Below are 22,115 nucleotides of genomic sequence, written 5' to 3' on the forward strand. Positions count from 1 at the left end.
AGAGAGACAAATGATGTTAGAGAACGGCATCAAGGCCCGTCGCGAGTTACCACACCTGCCCAAGACCGTTTTATAACTTTGCAAGCTCAAAGAAATCCCACGGTAACAGACTCTGCTCTCACGAGTGCATAACGTCGAGGTTTCAGGTCAAACTATTAGAAACCGTTTGCATGAGAGAGGACTTCATGCCAGAAGACCCCTAAGGGTTCCTCGGTTAACTTTAGGAAATCGAGGTGCAAGATTAACGTGGTGCCAAGAACATGTTAATTGGAATCAAGAAAGATGGGCCACAGTTCTTTTTACGGATGAGTCTCGATTTTCGTTTTATCCTGATTCTGGTAGAATTCGTGTCTGGAGAGAGGAAGGAAATGAAAGTCGTTTGCGTCATGCCCGGGAAGTAGTAAGGATCACTAATGTTTTGGGGTGGCATTAGACTTGACGGAAAAATTAACCTCATTTTTGTGGAAAATACAATGACTGAAATAAATTATAGGGATAATATACTACTGCCTGTAATTGTTCCATATTTACGCGAAATGGGCCCAAATTTGTTGTTGCAACAAGATAATGCCCCACCACATCGAGCACGGCTTGTACGAATCGCTATTGAGGAAAATCAAATCAATCTTCTACCCTGGCCCTCTACCTCACCGGACCTTGATCCAATTGAGCATGTTTGGGATTGGTTAAAAAGGCAACTTCTTCAACGATTTGACTTTTTTCAAAGCGCTCTGGAGCTTCGTCTTGCATGTTTGAGAGGAGTTGCCCCAAGAATTAATTAATAATTTAATTTTAAGTATGCCTAGGCGATGCCAAAGTGTTATTAATAATAGAGGTGGACCATCTGGCTACTAGTTTAATTTGTATTTGGTAAATTTTTATTTTATAATTTTTTTTAATAAACGGTAATAAATGGGATTTTGTTCTTTATTTTTATTTGGGCCCTAAATTATGAGTAAATTATAATCTACAAAAGAAAGTTAATAATTATATTGATATTTGATGAAATTCTTTTGAAAAAGCATTATTTTTCATCCATATTATCCAATTTAATAACGCTGTTTTTATATTAAATATTTATATATAAAATTATATATGAATTTAAATAAACAGTGTTATTAAATTAAATATTTAATAAATATTTTCTCCAAAAATATTATTTTTCATCAACAAAACCCTTGGCCCCCCACCCACCCCAAAACATTTTTCCAGTAAGAAATTATTTTGAAAAATTTGGTTTTTCGTCCATAATATGTAATTTTATACTAGCACTCTTTTTGTATTAAATAATTATTAATATTCATATATACACATATATTGTATAATTATATCAAATTTAAATAAATAAACTGTGTCTTAGTTATTTTTTTAAAGCTGTTATTCATGCGTATTATTTTGAAAAATAATTCTCTTTGAACTTTTTATACACGTATATATCTTATAGTGTAATAATGGAATATCATACACAAATAAATCTAGAAAAAAATAGGAAATATATTAACGTGTATATAACAATTATTATACCAAATAAGATATACAAATAAAAAATACTCAAGAATACAAATTTGCTCAAAACTAAAGAAGGATTTGAAAAATAAAATTTATTTTAGAAAAATGCAGTGGTGTCATTTTTTTTTTAATAAATAATATTGAGGATAAACCCCTTGTGGACGCCATTCATAAAAATTTAAATTATCCACTGAATTTTATTAATTTTCGGTTGAAATTGTTTATGTTTCATTTGTTTATGTTGTTAAAATAAAAATGGGTCATCAGGTACATTAATATTATGCTTTTTGCATTAGTTATGCATTAAATTTATTATTTTTTTTTACATTGTTGGTCCTTTTCCTTAATCCGAATTTAAGAATATTTAGATCGGAAACTTGATATTACATATTCATATATCCATTGAATGAACCTAATAGAAATTTAAAAATGATTTCTTGAGCCTAAACAATTCAATTCGACTTGATAAACATCCTAAACGCTTGGTCCTTTGAGTAAGATTTAATGGGTTTAAGGAAAAAAAAATTATAAATATAATACTCCTTATTTTTTTCCAACAAAAAATAAATAAATCACATAATCTGCAGGGAAAAATATAGAAGAAAAAAACAGAGTTCACTTTAGTAATACTTAATTCTCATTAAGTGTTCTTTCACTTAACCGTTATTACGAGTCTATTAAATAAGTATAAAATATAATGTAAATTAACAGATTTATTACGTATTACTGGACCTGGCATAAAAATATATTCTGTTAAAAGAGAAAAAAAAAATTAAAAAATTTAATTACAGAAATTAAAGCCTCAAAAGAGCAAGTTAATATTAGAACACAATCCATAAACGAGTACACTTTGTAATAGTAGATAATATTACTGTAAAAACAAGAAAAAATTTGCAAAGAACGTTTAACACAGATACTGGTTTGTAACAATGTATTGTAATGCGAGGAAATTTTCCTACAAAACACTCAATATTATTTAAACCATAAAAATCGTCCTTTTTGGCATGCAATAAAGCGTGCAACATGCATTCGAAAATTAAGAATGTTTTAATAACCTTTTCTAACGTTCTCGATTCATATGCATAGTGCGCGCTCTATTAAAAAAAAGTCGCATAGAAGGGCAATAGAAGGGAATAATATATTACAACTTATGACCACTTTTACATAAAATCATTCTTTAAATTATGACATCATACGAAAGCAATGCCTTCGATTGTACCAATTCACTCTCACGATTACAATGTATTTAATAGCGTTTAAACATTTAAGATTTACAGTCCCAAAGCAAATTAACACTAAAATGTCAGCCAGAGTTACCTTACATAAAATCGCTGCTATAAATAACAGTTTAATTGGCACCGAACTGATTAAAAATTAAATTAATTTAATGTATGACAGCAACAATTGTATCAATTCGTGAAGATAAGATGAATGTTATAAAAAAGACGGTGTGGGATGTGGGTTCAGGTGTATCATGTGAATGACTAATTAAACCGTTATTCTTTGAAACGTTTGGTAATTATATGTGCTGGCCTAATGTGAGGAATGTATGCGCTTTTTAAGAGAGAGGAAAGTGTATCGATAGGGTTTTTTTATATAGAAAAATGCTCTTAGAGATGTGAATAATGGTATAAAAATTAAGAAATCTCTTGATGAATTCCTTAAAAACGTGCTATTTCTCCAAAATGTTAACAAATGATTATAAGTCAAAAATTTCAGTAAATATAATTTTGAAAATTTGTACAAATATTCCTTGTTAATTTTAACTGGACATGTGTTCTAACTCCATAAATTTTTAAAAATGTCCAAGATTTTGAGGACATTTTTTTAAAAATATTATATTTTATAGAAAAATATATATATCACATAAATAATTGACCAATTAACTATAACCTTCTTGCATCAATTGGCCTTAGATCTCTTTATAACTACAAGAAGTTTCAAGCAAGTTGATCTTGATTTAAAATTAAAAATAAAAAAAATAATTTTTGGATTGTTTTTGGTGAAAAAATTATAACTTAAAAAATAATAGACCAATTCACTTACAATCTTCTTTTGTCGATTAGCAATAGATTTCTTTATAAGTGCAAGAAGTTTCGAGTAAATTGCTCTTGATTTGAGTTTCTTATTAATTCTTAAAGTTGGATTAAAATAGTTTTCGGAATGTTTTTAAAAATTTTTTACTAGAAAAACTATTTGGGGTGGGTGGCGGGGTAAAGGTTATGTTAATGAAAAACAAAATTTTTGCAAAAAATTATTGACTCATTATCTTATGACCTTGTTGCATCGGTTATTAATAGATCTCTTTTTAACTACAAGAAGTTTCAAGTAAATTGCTCCTGATTTGAATTTTTTATGAATTTTTAAAGTGGGATTAAAATAATCAAAATAAATTTTAAATAAGATTAAAAGCTCTTTTAGAAAAAAATTATAATTTAAAAATAATAGACCAATTAACTCACAATCTTCTTTTGTCGGTTAACAATAGATCTCTTTAAAATTACAACGAATTTTTAAATAAAATGCTCTTGATTGAAATTTTTTTATAAATTTTTAAAGCTGGCTGAAAACAATTTTCAGACAATCTTTGATAAAAAAATTATAACTTAAAAAATAATAGACCAATTAACTTAAAATCTTCTTTTATCGGTTAGCAATAGATCTCCCTATAACTACCCGAAGTTTCAAGTAAGTTGCTCTTGATTTAAATTTCTTATGAATTTTTAAAGTTGGATTGAAATAGTTTTTGGAGTGTTTTTGACGAATTACTAGAAAAAGCTAATTAAGGTGGGCGGAGGGGTAGGGGTGGTGTTAATGAAAAACAGGAATTTTGCAAAAAAATAAATTATTAATTAATTTATAATCTTCTCATATCGATTAGCCATATATTTCTTTAAAACCACAAGGAAGTTTCAAGGAAATTGCTCTTGATTTGATTTTTTTATGAATTTTTAAAGTTGGATTAAAATTATTTTTGGACTGTTTTTGGTACAAAACTTATAACTTAAAAAGTAAGATACTAATTAATTTGTACTTTTCTTTCATCGATGAACAATAGATCTCTATATAACTATAAGAAGTTTCGTGTAAATTGCTCTTGATTTGAGTTTCTTATGATTTTTTAAAGTAAGACTTAAATAATTTTTGGACTGCTTTTGGCAAAAAAATTTATAATTTTTAAAATATTGTTGTAGCTAACTTAAAATTCTTGTCTGTCCATTAGCAATAGATCTCTTTATAATTACAAGAAAATTTTAAGTAAATTGCTTTTGATTTGAATTTTTTATGAATTTTTAAAATTGGATTTAAATAATTTTTGGACTGTTTTTGGTACAAAATTTATGACTTGATAAGTAATAGACCAATTAATTTTTATTCTTCTCTGGTTAATGAGCAATGGATCCTTTTATGACTACAAGAAGTGTTGAGTAAATTGCTCTTGATTTAAGTTTCTTATAAATTTTTTTCGGACTGTTTTTGAATAATTTCTTTCTAGCTAGACTGCTTAGGGTGGACCAGGGGAAAGGGTTATGTTAATGAATAACAAGATTTTGCAAAAAATAATTAGACAATTTACTTATAACCTTCTTGTATCGATTAGTCATAGGTCTCTTTAAAACTACAAGAAGTTTCAAGTAAATTGGTCTTGATTTGAATTTTTTATGAATTTTTAAACTTGGATTTAAATTATTTTTGGACTGTTTTTGGTACAAAATTTATAACTTAAAAAGTAAGAGACCAATTAATTTGTACTTTTTTTTCATCGATTAACAATAGATCTCTTTATAACTATAAGAAATTTCGTGTAAATTGCTCTTGATTTGAATTTTTTATGAATTTTTAAAATTGGATTTAAATAATTTTTGGACTGTTTTCGGTACAAAATTTATGACTTGATAAGTAATAGACCAATTATTTTTTATTCTTCTCTTGTTAATGAGCAATGGATCTCTTTATAACTACAAGAAGTGTTAAGTAAATTGCTCTTGATTTAAGTTTCTTATGAATTTTTTTTCGGACTGTTTTTGAATAGTTTCTTTCTAGCTAGACTGCTTGGGGTGGGCAAGGGGTAAGGGTTGTGTTAATGAAAAACAGGAATTTTGCAAATAAATAATTAATTAATTAATTTATAATCTTCTCATATCGATTAGCCATATATTTCTTTAAAACCACAAGGAAGTTTCAAGGAAATTGCTCTTGATTTGAATTTTTTATGAATTTTTAAAGTTGGATTAAAATTATTTTTGGACTGTTTTTGGTACAAAACTTATAACTTAAAAAGTAAGATACTAATTAATTTGTACTTTTCTTTCATCGATGAACAATAGATCTCTATATAACTATAAAAAGTTTCGTGTAAATTGCTCTTCATTTGAGTTTCATATGAATTTTTAAAATAAGACTTAAATAATTTTTGGACTGCTTTTGGCAAAAAATTTATAATTTTTAAAATATTATACTAGCTAACTTAAAATCTTTTTCTATCGATTAACAATAGATTTCTTTATAATTACAAAAAAATTCAAGTAAATTGCTCTTGATTTGAATTTTTTATGAGTTTTTAAACTTGGATAAAATTTTTTTTTGGATTAAAATAATTTTTGAACCGCTTTTATTAAAAAATTTATAATTTAGAAAATAATAAATTAATTAACTTAAAATCTTCTTTTTCTGTCGATTAGCAATAGATTTCTTTATAACTATAAGAAATTTCAAGTAAATTGCTCTTGATTTGAATTTTTTATGAATTTTTAAAATTGGATTAAAATAATTTTTGAACTGTTTTCGGTACAAAATTTATGACTTGATAAGTAATAGACCAATTATTTTTTATTCTTCTCTTGTTAATGAGCAATGGATCTCTTTATAACTACATGAAGTGTTAAGTAAATTGCTCTTGATTTAAGTTTCTTATGAATTTTTTTTCGGACTATTTTTGAATAGTTTCTTTCTAGCTAGACTGCTTGGGGTGGGCAAGGGGTAAGGGTTGTGTTAATGAAAAACAAGATTTTTGCAAAAAATAACTAGACAATTTACGTATAACCTTCTTGCATCAATTAGTCATAGATCTCTTTATAACTACAAGAAGTTTCAAGCAAATTGATCTTGATTTAAATTTATTTATGAATTTTTAAACTTGGTTAAAATAATTTTTGGATTGTTTTTGGTATACAATTTATAACTTTAAAATTAATAATTCAATTAATTTGTACTTTTCTTTCGTCGATTAACAATAGATCTCTTTATAACTACAAGAAGTTTCGTGTAAATTGCTCTTGATTTGAGTTTCTTATGAACTTTTAAAATAAAACTTAAATAATTTTTGGACTGCTTTTGGCAAAAAAATTTATAATTTTTAAAATATTATACTGGCTAACTTAGAATCCTTGTCTGTCGATTAGCAATAGATTTTTTTATAACTACAAGAAATTTCAAGTAAATTGCTTTTGATTTGAATTTTTTATGAAGTTTAATTATTGGATTTAAATAATTTTTGGACTGTTTTTAGTACAAAATTTATGACTTGATAAGTAATGAAGACCAATTAATTTTTATTCTTCTTTTGTTAATGAGCAATGGATCTCTTTATAACAACAAGAAGTGTTAAGTAAATTGCTCTTGATTTAAGTTTCTGATGAATTTTTTTCGGACTGTTTTTGAATAATTTCTTTCTAGCTAAACTGCTTAGAGTGGGCAAGGGGTAAGGGTTGTGTTAATGAATAACAAGATTTTGCAAAGAATAATTGGACAATTTACTTATAACCTTCTTGTATCGATTAGTCATAGATCTCTTTATAATTACAAGAAATTTCAAGTAAATTGCTTTTGATTTGAATTTTTTATGAATTTTTAAAATTGGATTTAAATAATTTTTGGACTGTTTTTGGTACAAAATTTATGACTTGATAAGTAATGAAGACCAATTAATTTTTATTCTTCTCTGGTTAATGAGCAATGGATCCTTTTATGACTGCAAGAAGTGTTGAGTAAATTGCTCTTGATTTGAATTACTTATGATTTTTTTAAACTTAGATTTAAATAATTTTTAGACCTTTTCCAAAAAAAAAATATAACTTAAAAAATAATGAGCCAACTAACTTGAAATTGTCTCTCATCGATTAACAATACACGTCTTTATAATTACAAGAAGTTTCAAGTAAATTTCTCTTGATTTAAATTTATTATGAATTTTTAAACTTTGATTGAAATAGTTTTCGGACTGTCTTTGGTAAAAAATAATAGAGCATTAACTTGCAATCTTTTCTCGTCGATGAGCAATAAATCTATTTATAATTGTAAAAAATTTTAAGTAAATTGTTCTTGAACTAAATTTCATCCAAATGAAGTACGGCTTAAAAAGCTGAAAATAGTGCAATTTTTTTTTAATAATTTTTAATAAGGAATAATAATACTTCCGCTATTTACTAGACTACTACTTCTAGTACTAGAAGAGAGTGCTTTGTTGGACGTTCATTAAATATTTTGCTTTAAGGTAACACAAGAATAGAATCGAAGTATAAAACACATAAAACTGATAATGAATTAAAAAAATAATATATAAAGAGCTGTAGAGTTCTTAGGACCCTACTAACTACTTTAAGATAAGTTATACTCTGGAAATCAAAATTTCTTGCACTAAGACTGACTGAATGCCTTTTTACATTGAAATAGTAATCTCCATAAAAATCCAGTTAATACTAAAAGTGGCTCATTTATATTATGATACAATGTGGCCTCTTTTAATAGTCAAAAAGATTCGCCTTTTATAGCCGAGAATAAGTCGGCATCGGGTCGTAACTCTCTCCCTAAAATCTCGAACAAAACTTAATTGTTGCGATATATTTCGCGGAACACAAGTGCCACTATAAACCGGAAGGGTTCCGCCATTTAATTTTCCAAATTAAAATCCCATAAGTCAAAGTTAGTTGTTGCCCTCTTTCTTGTTTTAATTGCGATTTTCCCTAATTGAAACTAAATCCCTTTTTGTGTGTGTTCATTAATTTATTTTATTGCGGCGTTTTGGGTTTTTTGAGTGCTATTTTTACAGACAATCAATCAGTGGAAAAAAGTGCTACTTATAATAAATAGATGGGTTCAAGGTTTAAGAACTTACTTGAAAATCGATTAAAACTAACGTGTCTTATCGCAGGTTAATATGCGTGGGTAGGATAAGATATTAGATAATAGGAGCCTTTAATTATTAACATGAGTGCAATAAATGCATACGTTAATCATCGGTTTAAGATTTTTATTTCATGTCAATATACACTGCCTAACATAAAATAGAGAGAAAATTCTGATTGAAAATGAGTACCATATTGGGAGATTTTTTATAATTTTTTAAAAGCTTTTAGATTTTGATTTAGGAATTGAAATCAAAGAATTTAAAATCTGAGTTTAGTACTGTATTTTTTGGGAAAAAATTATAAAGCTATAGAGCAAAGCTAAGAGAAGTTTTTTCATTCAAAAAATGAATTCGAATGCTTAAAAGAAAATTATAAATTAATCCAGGATCCTCTAACATACAAGAATGGTCTTAAAATACCTAAAAAATTAATAAATGCCTGGAAGTTAATCATGATTTGCTAAACAAAACTATAAACTTATCGAATAAAAAAAAGTGATTATTGCAGACAGTTGAAACATTTTCCAGGCAATTCCCTATAAGAAATTAGTTTCTAAATATGCCGGAAAATGACTTTCAAATGCCTGGACGTATCAAAAAACGACTTCCATTACTTCAAAATTACCTTAAACGTCTGGAAAAGCGGCTTTAATTATTATTATTTGGAACTCAACTGATTATTCCAGGCAGTTTAAACTTTTTTAGGCTATTGCTTGAAAGAAATTGATACTTCAGCTACCTAAAATTACCGAAAAATAACTCTGAATAGCGTCAACTGCCTGGATATATCAAAAAATGATTTTCATCACTTCAACATTACCTTAAATGCTTGGAAAACTTGTTTTAAATATTTATAACTCAAGTGACTATTTCAGGCAGTTGAAACTTATTTCAGGCAATTTTCTAAAAGAAAGTATTGCTTCAGTTGCCTGAAAGTACATAAAATTAAAAAAAAAATTTTTTTGATAAGTTTTATGAATGTTGTTTAATTTTGAAATAGCAGTTAAGGCTAGGTAAGTCATTACTTAAGTACCGAATTTTTTGAAAATAAACGGTCTTTATGGCAAAACTCAGAGAAGTCTTTTCATTCTTAAAATCACCTTATATTCAAAAATTAATTCAACTGCCTGGAAGAAAATTGAACTTTAACTACCTGGACCTCAAGTGACTATTCTAGGCAATTACCTGGAATAAATTAATGCTTCCACCGCCTGGAATTATTTGAAGATGACTCTTAATAGTACCAATTGCCTGAACTACTCCAGAGTGACTACTCCAGGCTAATGAAACTTCTTCCAGGCAATTCTATGGAAGAATTTGATGCTCCAACTGCCTAGAATTGTCAAAAAATTTCAATAATTTTTTGTTTTTGATTTTTATGAAAATTTTTGATTCATGAGTTAAGGCTATTGAAAATCTAATTTTAGTATTGAATTTTTTGAAAAAAAAAACTTGAAAAGCAAAACTCAGAGAAGTATCTTCATTTCTAAAATTTTTTTGATGAACTTTACATTCAAAAAATGAATTCAAGTGCCTGGAAGAAAATTGAACTTTAACTACCTGGAGCTCAAGTGACCATTTTAGACAGTTGATCATTTTCCTTGGCAATTCCCTGTAAAAAACTGATGCCTCAACTGCCTGGAATTGCCTGAGGATGACTCTCAGTAGTGTTAACTGCTTGGACGTATCAAAAAATTACTTTTATTACTTCAAAATGAACTCAAATGCTTGGAAAAGTTGCTTAAGCTATTTGGAACTGAAATGACTATTCCAGGCAGTTGAGACTGCTTCCAGGCTTCATGTTTTTAAAAAAATTGATGCTTCACTTGCCTGGAATTGCACAAAAATCACTTCCAATAGTGTCAACTGTCTGGACGTATCAAAAAATTACTTCCGTTACTCCAAATTGCCTCAAATGCCTGGAAATGTTGCTTTAAGTATTTAGAACTTAAATAGCTATTCCAGGCATTTGAAACTTATTTCAGGCAATTTTCTAAAAGAAAGTATTGCTTCAAGTGCCTAAAATTTAAAAAAAAATATTTTTTGTTAAATTTTATGAAAGTTTTTTAATTTTGAAATTGTAATTAAGGCTAGCTAAATCATGACTTATGTATTGGACTTTTTTGAAAAAAACAGGGTTTATGGCAAAACTCAGAGAAGTCTCTTCAATCCTAAAATAATCTGATCAATGTTATATTCAAAAATAAATTCAACTGCCTGAAAGAAAATTGAACTTTAACTACCTGGAACTAGTGACTATTCCAGGCAATTACCTGGAAGAAATAAATGTTTCCACCGCCTGGAATTTTCGGAAAATGGCTCTCAATAGTGCCAGTTGCCTAAACGTATCAAAAAATAATTTCACTACTTCAAAGTTACCTCATATGCCTGGAAAAGTTGCTTCAACTACTTTGAGCTAAAGTGACTACTCCAGGCTATTGAAACTTCTTCCAGGCAATTCTATGGAAGAATTTGATGCTCCAACTGCCTAGAATTGTCAAAAAATTTCAATAATTTTGTGTTTTTGATTTTTATGAAAATTTTTGATTCTTGAGTTAAGGCTATTGAAAATGTAATTTTAGTATTAAATTTTTTTGAAAAAAAAAAACTTGAAAGGCAAAATTCAGAGAAGTATCTTCATTTCTAAAATTTACTTGATGAACTTTATATTCAAAAAATGAATTCAAGTGCCTGGAAGAAAATTGAACTTTAACTACCTGGAGCTCAAGTGACCATTTTAGACAGTTGATTGGCAATTCCCTGTAAAAAACTGATGTCTCAACTGCCTGCAATTGCCTGTGGATGACTCCCAGTAGTGTTAACTGCTTGGACGTATCAAAAAATGACTTTCATTACTTGAAAATTACTTCAAATACCTGGAAAAGTTGCTTAAGCTATTTAGAACTTAAGTGACTATTCCAGGCAGTTGAGACTGCTTCCAGGCTTCATATTTTAAATAAATTCAAGCTTCACTTGCCTGGAATTGCAGAAAAATCACTCCTAATAGTGTCAACTGCCTGGACGTATCAAAAAATGACTTCCGTTTCTTTAAAATTGCCTCAAATGCCTGGAGATGTTGCTTTAAGTATTTAAAACTTAAATAGCTATTCCAGGCAGTTGAGACTTCTTCCAGGCAATTTCCTGAAAGAAATTGATGTTTCAACTACCTCAAACTGCCTAAAACTGACTTCCAAAAGTGTGAACTACTTAGACATGACTTAACTAGACTACTTACTTAGACTGACTAAAATTACATCAAATTGGTAGAAAAGTTGCTTGAACTACTTAGAAATCAAGTGGCTATTATTCCAGGCAGTTGAAACTGTTTCCAAGTAATGGCCTGGAAAAAATTGATGCTTTTTAACTGCATTGAAGTGCCATAAAATTTAAAATATTTTTTTTTTTTTTTAATTTTGACTTAGGAATTAGGACTATTAAAAAATTGATTTGAGCATTGTATTTTCTGGAAAAAAAAAATAAAAAATTTTAGAGCAAATCTAGGAGAAGTCTCTTTATTTTTAAAAACTACTAACATCTGGAAATGATTCAAAAAATGAACTCAGATGCCTGGAAGAAAATTGAAAATTATTTCAGAAACCTGGAAAATATAAAAAGTTACTAAACACACCTGGAAAGCGCAAAAAATTGACTTGAAATACCGCAAAGAAAATTAGTAAAAAATTATTTGACATATAAGAAATACTTGGAAAATGAATAAATGCCTGGAAGAAAACCATGAATTTATTAACGAAACTTTTATAAATAAAAAACAAAATTCTGAAACTCTCTGAAAAAATTAACAAGATTATTGGCCTCCAAGAACTTCAGATCTAACAACCTTGCTCTATTTCTTATAATATAGAGTCTTAAAACTGTATAATTGACTTCTTTAAGCATATTTAAATGATAAATGCAGTAAATAATTACTTTTGACTAGAAAGCCACCTTAGGTTCCTTTTTCCATAAATAATTTAACTTGTATTACTCAACATCCAAATCAATTTTACCCCATTCGGACCTTAAATGGTTTTAATCACGAGTGCGGTCAAAATCCCGCGTTTAGGATTAATTAAAATCAACACAGTGCAGTATCAGCTGTTTCAGCACCCAAAGTCGTTTTTTGAATTTTATTCTCTGTAATTTAAATTTAATTTTGGGTCATTTTTATTAATTGTTCTCGCCTAATAGACAAAACAACCGAAAGGGACTTTATGTAAAGCAGTATATAAACCATCAGACAAGTATCTATCCTCACCTCCGGCTATAAATTTATTGTTTTACACAATTTAATGGCCTCGAGTTCCCCACCATATTTAGCAACAATAATTTCGTGACCATCAGTCGATTTACAATTAATATATTCTATCCGCGTCCCGTTGTATAAGCAAATATGTTACAAAATAGAAAAATCAAAGACGACACCACTTTTATCGTCGATTTATCGGAGTTATTAAGCGAGAAAATTAATGGGAAAATAGTGAATCACCATGTGGAACCGCTAATGCCCGTGGGCGGTGAAAATTTCGGTAGTGAAATGGTGAAAATCGACGTCACCGTTGAAGATTCAAATGGGAATCAGACAGTTCTACATGGAGTTGGTAAGCTGCTACCCTCCACTGAACTACAACGGGAAATGTTTAGTGTTCAAGTGACTTTTAAGAGTGAAATCGGGTTTTATAGTGAAATTGTACCAACTTTAATAAAATTTCAAGCAGAACACGGGATGGCTTCTATGGAATATTTTGCAGAATTGTTAGGGGCTAGGACCAGCCTAGAGCCTCATAGTAAGACGGTCGATGAGAATGCAGTGATAATTTTGGAAAATCTAAAACTGAAAGGTATGAATTAAACCCTTACCGAAAACATTAATAAAAACATTCCTATTTTAGGTTTCCATAACCAGGATCGCCTAGAGGGTTTCGATTTGGAATCCACTAAAAAAGTGCTTCAATCCCTAGCCAACCTCCAAGCGACCACCCTCTCCTTACGTAAAAAACAGCCGGAGTTATTTGAAACAAAAGTGAGGCCTCACTTACACGAACCCAGACCACTACCGCCCTTTAACTATGATAAACTATTAACAGAGAATCTGGAAACAGCTACCTTGGTTGGAAAAATTCACAACTTGCTTAATAAAAGCCAAAGAACCATTATAAGAGAACCCTGGGCCACCGTGACCCATAACGACTTCTGGATTAATAACATTATGATAACCAATAAAGCTGATGGTACCATAGACAAGATAAAGTTAATAGACTTTCAGATGCCCGATTACTCCTCACCGGTGAGGGACGTGATATTTTTCCTGTTTAGCAGCGTTTCGATGCCCGTATTAAGGTACCACCTGGACAAACTGCTTCAGTATTATTTTACAGAGTTCATCTCGGTTTTAAAGAAGTTTGACGTAGACCTAAAGGAGTTCACATACGAAAGTTTTCTGGAAGAATTGAGGTTAGAGGGTGGATTACAGGTGCATCACTCCCTGTTTATGGTACCGATTATTCTGGCACCCAAGGAGAAGAGGGTTGAACCCAATAATTCTAATAAATTAGCGCCACCTTTGGAAGGACAGCAGCATTTTACCAGTGCTATGAAGGAAAAGATATGGTTTATTGTAGCAGAAGCTGCCAAAAGGAACTGGATATAGGACTGTTTTTGAGTTAGTTTAATGTAAAAGTTTTAAATATAAATTGTATTTAAATGATGACTATTGTGATTTGAGAGAAATCCTTTATGTAGGCTCAAATGCTTGGAATGAGAAAACGATTTAAGATTACAAGCAACTATTCTTCTTCTTCTTCTTTTTTGAATGTCATGCAAAGGTGCCTTGAAAACTACTTATTCTTGTCCATTGTCTAATATTTCGCAATTACAAAACTTTCCTTTTTGCTATTCCCCACTTTCCTTCTTTGATCTTACCCTGAAGGATAAGGTGCTGAAATATCAGTGGAATTTTGTGGAATATCAGTCTTACTCACGACCATAAATTTCATTTTAATATAATTAGTCATTTTTTTTGCTACATTTTAATTAATCAAATTATTATTCCAGGAATTTGAAATGTGGTGCAATATGGGCTCAACTGCCTGGAATAAGAAAATCACTTAGCTTTTTTAAATAATAAAAAACTATTCTATAGGTTCAGATTTTAACTCAAATGCTTGGAATAAAAGAGTTTTTACCAAAAACAAGAGTGATTCTTTTTTGTGAAAAAGATCCACTCTGTTAGTTTCTTTTACAAAATTAAATTATTAAAATAGGTTCAGTATCACGTAAACTCATTTTTTAAGTTTCAACATGTCTTTAATAAGGAATAATTTGATATACCGAGTCTAGGCATTATTAGCATATAAACTACTGATCAAAGTAATCTTTCTGAATATAAATATACGCGAGTGAATTCTTTAAAATATAAAAATGTCGGTACCCTGTCAAACCCAATAATCCTCTGCAAGTGAACCTGGGAGAACAAGTTTTAAACTGGTAGAGACTTATATTATCCGAATTTTTTAATTTTTCTAAAATTTGCTCATAAAAAAAATTAAAGATTCTATCAATATTTAAACTTATTTTTTTAATTTAAAAAACATTAATAAAAGCAAATTTTTAAATTTAAAAAAAGTTGTTAATTTTAGGGTTTTCTGAAAAATTGACATACAAAAGATCCAACAAAATTTGAAAAAGTTAATTTTTGTTTATTTTCAGCTTTCCTTACCAATTTTACTTAGCTTTACCAGCTTTCCTTAATTTTGCCAATAGGATTTTCAATTCAAATGAATATTTGAAAATGTGAAAAAAACTTCTGAATATAAAAATTGCTGGAAATTTTGGGTTTTTAAAAAAAAATTAAATTTTGGGTAGCAGAATGTTAAAAAATATAATTAATAAAATTAGATTTGTAAAGCTTATTGGAAGAATTTATTTCTAATTAAATTTAATTATTTTCACATTTATTTCATTTATTTATTTTTTTAATATTTAGTTTTTACATATTTTAAACGTTGTGATAGTATTTTCGCAGCTTATTTCATAGGATATGTATGTTATTTGATAGAATTTTATGGCCATAAAAAAATCTGTAATTTCGATAAATTTCTGAACAATTTTTCAAAAAAATTATTTTTTTTTTCCATTACCCGGCATTTTTTCTGCAAAATGCCGACCTAGATATTTAGTCAAATTATTAAGAAAATACTTGTGCAAGGAAATTTTTAAAATTTAATATTTTCAGATTTTTGAGTTATGGATATTTTGTGAAATTAAAAAAAAAAGTCACTTTTACAAAAAATTAAATTTTTCAATAGTTACACGTAGTTTTTTTAAAAATCCTGAAATAGGTGTCCAGTCAAATATAGGGTCTACCAATAAGAATGATATAAATTTAAATTGCTAAAAAATAAAAACGAATTGGTTAATTTCTATGATTGATGTTTCATGTTGTAGTTTATTATGTTAAATTATGTTTTAAATAAAATATCATTAAGATGTCCACCTCGGCTACGGCAGCAGACGTTTAGATGATGAACCCAATTTTCAAACACTTTTTGACATTGATGGTTTGAGGATTGTTAAAATACACCTTCGACTTCACATATCCCCAAAGAAAAAAGTCCAGGGGAGTAACATCACAGGACCTTGGTGGCCAGTAGATATTGCCATGTCGCGAAATTATTCGATCTTCAAAACGCTCTCGTAATAAAATAATTGTGGCTCGGGCGGTGTGTGATGGTGCTCCGTCCTGTTAAAACCAATTCTGTTCGAAGTCTCCGCCATCAATTGCAGGCCAAAGAAAGTTTGTTATCATGTCGCGGTAGCGCTCTCCGTTGACTGTCACAGTACGCCCCCCTGCATCCGACGATAATTCCACCGACATGCAAATCACACCACACAGTCACTTTTAACGGGTGTAATGGCACCTGTACTAATTTCTGGGGATTGTTCTGACACCAGAAGTGGCAATTTTGCGTATTGACAACGCCACTAAGACAAAAATGGGCTTCATCTGAAAAGATGATTTGTTTCCCAAAATCGGCATTTTGTTCCAACTGCAACAGGGCCCAGTCGGTAAACGTACTTCGCAAACTATGGTCAGCAGGCTTTAATTCTTGAGTTAGAACCATCTTATATGGATGTAGGCCTAAGTCTTTCTTCAAAATGCGCCACAGAGACTTTGGTGAAATGCCTAATTGCTGAGAACGGCGCAAAACAGACACATTGTTATTCGCGTCAACACTTTCTCTTGCAGCGGCGATATTTTCAGCGGTCCTTGCACTTTTTTGTCGCGTTGGTGGCCTATTATCCAGAAGAGTGTACTCCCGTTCAAACTTATTAATTGTGCGCCTTATTGCAAGCTCAGAAGGCCATCCACGATGGCCAAAATCTTCTCTAAGAGCACGATAACAGGCTCTAACCGATTGAGCATTTTCATAATACCTTTTCACGATAGCTATACGTTGCTCTTGCTACAACTGACGCTTGATCCGCATTTTGACACATACCATTTTGCGTACATGGCCCACTAAACTTCTATCACTTCTATTGGTAGACCCATTAGTTCTAAAAATATGTGTGCACATTTTAAATTTTTTATTTTGTCAGGTTTTTGAGTTATTCACATATAATATTAATCTTTCTTTATTTAGCAAAGAGTGCTGCATACAAAAAAAAATAAAAATATACAAAAATGTTTGATTAATAATTAATTACTAAAAAAATCAATCTACGTATGTACAAATGTCGAATCGAAAAGGAGGACTAGCTAACGTGGACGCAGATCAAAATGAAAATAAATGTTATACGATAAAGGTGTATAGTATAAACAGTACATAAAAAGATTGTAAAAATAAAACCTAAAAAATTAAATAAAATATCCATAACATTAAACATAATAATAAGAAAAAAAACTTAATTCTAAAATAAAATTTTAATAAAAATCAGCAAAAAATAGAAAAAATTAAAAAGTTATTAAGATTGAAAAAAGAAATATAAACAACTAATAGTTATTTTGAACATATTCCCTCAAGAGCCGTTTAAACTGGTTTAAGTTATCACAGTTTTTAATATTTACTGGTAACTTGTTAAATTCACTAATACCTTTATGTATTACATGTTGTAAAATTGTCTAGCAAAAAGTCATCTTTAAAAAAAATACATTTTCTCAATAGTTTGTCCATTTTTCAAAAAATCCTGCAATAAATGTCAGTCTAATTATTCCAGAAATACGTGTGCAAATTTTTATTTTTTTTTGTCAAATTTTTGAATTATCAACATTTTGTGAAATTTTTAAATTAAAAAACCTGTTTCTCAAAAATAATTTTTTATACTCACAATTTTGAACATTTGCCTTAAATGAAATGTTCAGTCAAATTATTTCAGAAATACCTATACAAAGTTTTTTAATTTAGGGCATTTGGTAAAATTTCAAAAAAAAAATCTTTAAAAAAAAATTCTCAGTAGTTTTTTAAAAGATATTCAAAAGAACCTTGAAGAAATTTAAGATTTTGCATATTTTTTCCAAAAACTCTAAAACAAGTGCCTACTCAAATTATTCTAGGAATACGTGTGCACATTTTCAAAATTTTATTTTGTTCGGTTTGTGAGTTATGAGCATTTTGCGAAATTTTCAAAAAAATGTTAAGCATAATGTTCAGTAAATTTTTTTTAAAAGTCATTTTTTTCCAGATAAAAAAAAATATTTCTAAAAATCTTAAATACATTCTTCAAAAAAACCTTGAAATAGGTGTTCAATATTTTAAGTATTCCTTCAGAAAACGCTGAAATAGGCGTTCAGTAGCGTTATTCCAGAAATACGAATGCAATTTTTTAAAGTTTTAGTTTGTCAGGTTTTTTTTAGTTCGCATTTTGTCAAATTTTCAAAAAACAAGTCATTTAAAAAAAAATTTACTGTATTGAACATTTTTCAAAAAACGCCGATATAGTGTCCAGTAAAATTATTTCAAGCATGCAAATGCAAATACAATAATTTTTTTTTATTTCGCCAAATTTTTGAGTTATGGACATTTTGTTAAATTTTCAAAAAAAAAATCAGTTTTTGAAAAATATATTTTTTTTTAAATCCTGGAAATAGGTGTCTAATTAAATTATTTCAGAAATACCTGTATAAATTTGGTCTGCTTTTTGAGTTACAGTCATTTCGGTTTCATTTTCTTGAAAAAATATTCAGCTTTCTCATAAATTCACTGTTTCCTCAATATGTGTGCACTTTTTTATTTTGTCAGGTTTTTGAGTTATCCACATTTTGTAAAATTTTCAAGCAAAAGTCACCTTATAAAAAATAAAATTTTCTCAATAGTTTGTCCATTTTTCAAAAAATCCTAAAATAGGCGTCACATTATTCCAGAAATACGTATGCAAGTTTTCAAAACTTCGTTTTGTTACGTCTTTAAGTTATGGGCATTTTGTAAGATTTAAAAAACAAGTCACTTTTTCAAAAATATTTATTTATTTCAAAATTTTTAATTTTTTTTTTAAAAACGTTGAAATAAGAATTTAGTAAAATTATTCCAGGAGTAGGTACGTATGCATTTTGTGAAATTTTCAAATGAAAAACCTGTTTTTCAAAAATATTTTTTTTTCCCAAAATTTTAAAGATTTGTCCTAAAATAGATGGTCAAGTTATTCCAGGAATACGTATACAAATTTTAGAAATTTTATTGTGTAAAGTTTTTTAATTTGGGGCATTTTGTGAAATTTAAAAAATAAATTACTTCTATAAAAAAAACTGTTCTCAATAGTTTTTACATTTTTAAAAGAACCTTGAAGAAAATTAAGCTTTTTTAAGATTTGGCATATTTTTTCCAATAAGTGTCTAGTCAAATTATTTCAGGAATACGTGTGCAAATTTTCAAAATTTTATTTTGTCTGGTTTTTAAGTTCTGAGCATTTTGTGAAATTTTAAAAAAATTAATTTTTTCAAAACAAATTTTGTTTCTTATTTAAATTTAGACATTTTTTAAAAAATCTAAAATTAGGTATCTAGTTAAACTACTCTAGGAATACGTGTAAACATTTTCAAAATTTTATTTTCGTAGATTTTTAAAATGTAGATACTCTGTAAACTTTTAAAAAAATCATTTTTTTAAGAAAAAAAAAATATTTATAAAAATTTTAAAAAACATTTTTCAAAAAACATTGAAATAGGTATTTAGTCAAACTATTTTTGTAATACGTATGAAAATGTTCAAAGTTTATTATGTCAGGTTTTTAAAGAATAGATGTTTGATAAAATTTTCAAAAAAAATTAGTAAATTTTTCAAAGTAATTTTTATTTTTTTAATATTTCTTTTTAAATTTCGTAGTTTGTAGTAGTCCAAGCAGTTAACACGTATGATAAGCGATCTATAGTTTTTCGCGTGTTTCAAAGGGTTAAAATACAGTTTTTGATTAATAATTTATATCAAAAGAAGTCTTTTAAAATTTGGCATCTTTCAGGCTAAGTATTGACTTATTTTAGAATCACTTTTGCCATAAATAAGTAAAATTCAATTTTTATTTCTCTAATTTGTGTACTAAGTTTAACATAAATATAGTGCACGTACGTGATTATTACAGTGTTTACATTAACGAGTTTTCTATTGTAAACAGTATTTGTCTGAAATAACTTATATTTAATTCATATATGGGCTAATTTTGAAATTGTGATTAGCTAATGTAATAATGGCTGGAGGAAGTACTACGTATAACAATGATCCAGAAAGTAATTGTGCTAAATGTAATTTAGTACTTGATGACATTAAGTCGATAATACAATATACCAGGTGTGCTAAGTATTATCATGGAAAGTGTGTTAATGTTGACATGCGCGGTTTTCATTTGAGCAAATCGACATGAAAATGTGAATCGTGTGATCCCTCTGCGTTTAGTGATGGTGCATATAAGACAGAGCGCGCTAGGAAAAGAAGCCGCACTGTTTTTCAAAAATAATTTTTTTTTCTTAAAATTTTTAAGATTTGCCCTGAAATAGATGGTCAAGTTGTTCCAGGAACACGTATACAAATTTTAGAAATTTTATTGTGTAAAGTTTTTTAATTTGGGGCATTTTGTGAAATTTAAAAAATAAGTCACTTTTATAAAAGAAATTGCTCTTAATAGTTTTTACGTTTTTAAAAAAAATTTGAAGAAAATTAAGCTTTTTTAAAATTTTGTATATTTTTTCCAAAAACTCTAAAATAAGTATCTAGTCAAATTATTTCAGGAATACGTGTGCACATTTTCAAAATTTTAGTTTCGTAGGGTCTTGAAATTAAGGCATTCAGTAAGATTTTTAAAAAAAGTAATTTTTTTAAGAAAAAGAAATATTTCTAAAAATGTTAAAAAACATTTTTCAAGAAATATAGAAATATTTGTTTAGTCAAACTATTCCTGTAATACGTATGAAAATGTTCAAAATTTTATCATGACAGATTTTTGGATTTCTATGTATTTGGTAAAATTTTCAAAAGAAATGGGTATATTTTTGAAAAATATTTTTATTTTCTCAATATTTTAAATATTCCTTAAATAACCCCTAAAATAGGTGTTCAGTAGAATTAATTTTTCTAGAAATACGTGTGCAATTTTTCAGTTTAATTTTTTCAGGTTTATATGTTATGGGCTATTTTTGAAATTTTTAAAAAACAAAGATCACAAAAAAACAAAAAATCTCGATAGTTTTAAAATTATTCCAAGCATACAATTTAAAAAATATTTTTTTTTATTGTTGAAAAATCCTGAAAATGGGGGTCTAATCAAATTATTCCAGAAATACCTATATAAATTTGGTCAGCTTTTTGAGGTTCGTCATTTTCTTGGAAAAATAATCTGCTTCCTCAAAAGGTCACTTTTTCCTCAATGCCTTTAATTACAATTTTCGAAAAAAAAACTTTCAAATACAGGTACATCATTAAAATTATTCCTGGAATACGTAAAGAAATTTGTTTACACAAAAAAATTAAGAAGTCTTTTCTTTACACAGGTCTCAAGGAGCTTCCTATAGACAGGTCCGAAACTCATTACACTCTGGTATTTTCAACTTTAGTAACAAGAATAATGGTAGATAATTTCCAGGATTCAGGAAAAGTAAACTATTAGTAACATCTGAGAGTTGATGACCACCAACATAGGAGACATCACAAACGTTCTTTGACATACCACTTTCACTACCTCCGACACTTTTTATAATTGCTTTCATTTTTGACATGATAACTTTATCTTGTATTAAATCTATATGATAATATATAGAAATGTTATTGGAAAGAATATCGAACAAGTGGAGGGTGTAAGACGTACATACAAATGTAAAATATACTTTCTGTGAAATCCAGTTTCGATCATCTCCGAAACACGTACAGCCGATCATCTCGCAATCAGGATACGCGTAATACAGACGAAACCCGGTTCTCCACTATAAAATAATGCACACGACGTAAATGGAAACTGCTGCTACTGAGGCTCCAATGGAATTCCGAATCACTTACCGTCG

General features: G+C 28.5%; 2 protein-coding genes across 2 annotated transcripts in view; one reads left to right on the top strand and one right to left on the bottom strand.

Annotated features, from left to right (window-relative positions):
* Positions 1 to 22,115, bottom strand: part of LOC126734913 (protein madd-4) — a 531,919-nt gene that overhangs the window by 333,087 nt on the left and 176,717 nt on the right. The window lies entirely within an intron of this gene.
* LOC126734895 (uncharacterized) lies at positions 12,932 to 14,342 on the top strand. The gene is made up of 2 exons (XM_050438727.1): positions 12,932 to 13,473; positions 13,525 to 14,342. The coding sequence occupies exons 1-2, from the start codon at positions 13,026 to 13,028 to the stop codon at positions 14,280 to 14,282; spliced, it is 1,206 nt and encodes a 401-aa protein (XP_050294684.1). The 5' UTR covers positions 12,932 to 13,025; the 3' UTR covers positions 14,283 to 14,342.

This window comes from Anthonomus grandis, chromosome 4 (genome assembly GCF_022605725.1).
Source record: "Anthonomus grandis grandis chromosome 4, icAntGran1.3, whole genome shotgun sequence".
NCBI lineage: Eukaryota > Metazoa > Arthropoda > Insecta > Coleoptera > Curculionidae > Anthonomus > Anthonomus grandis.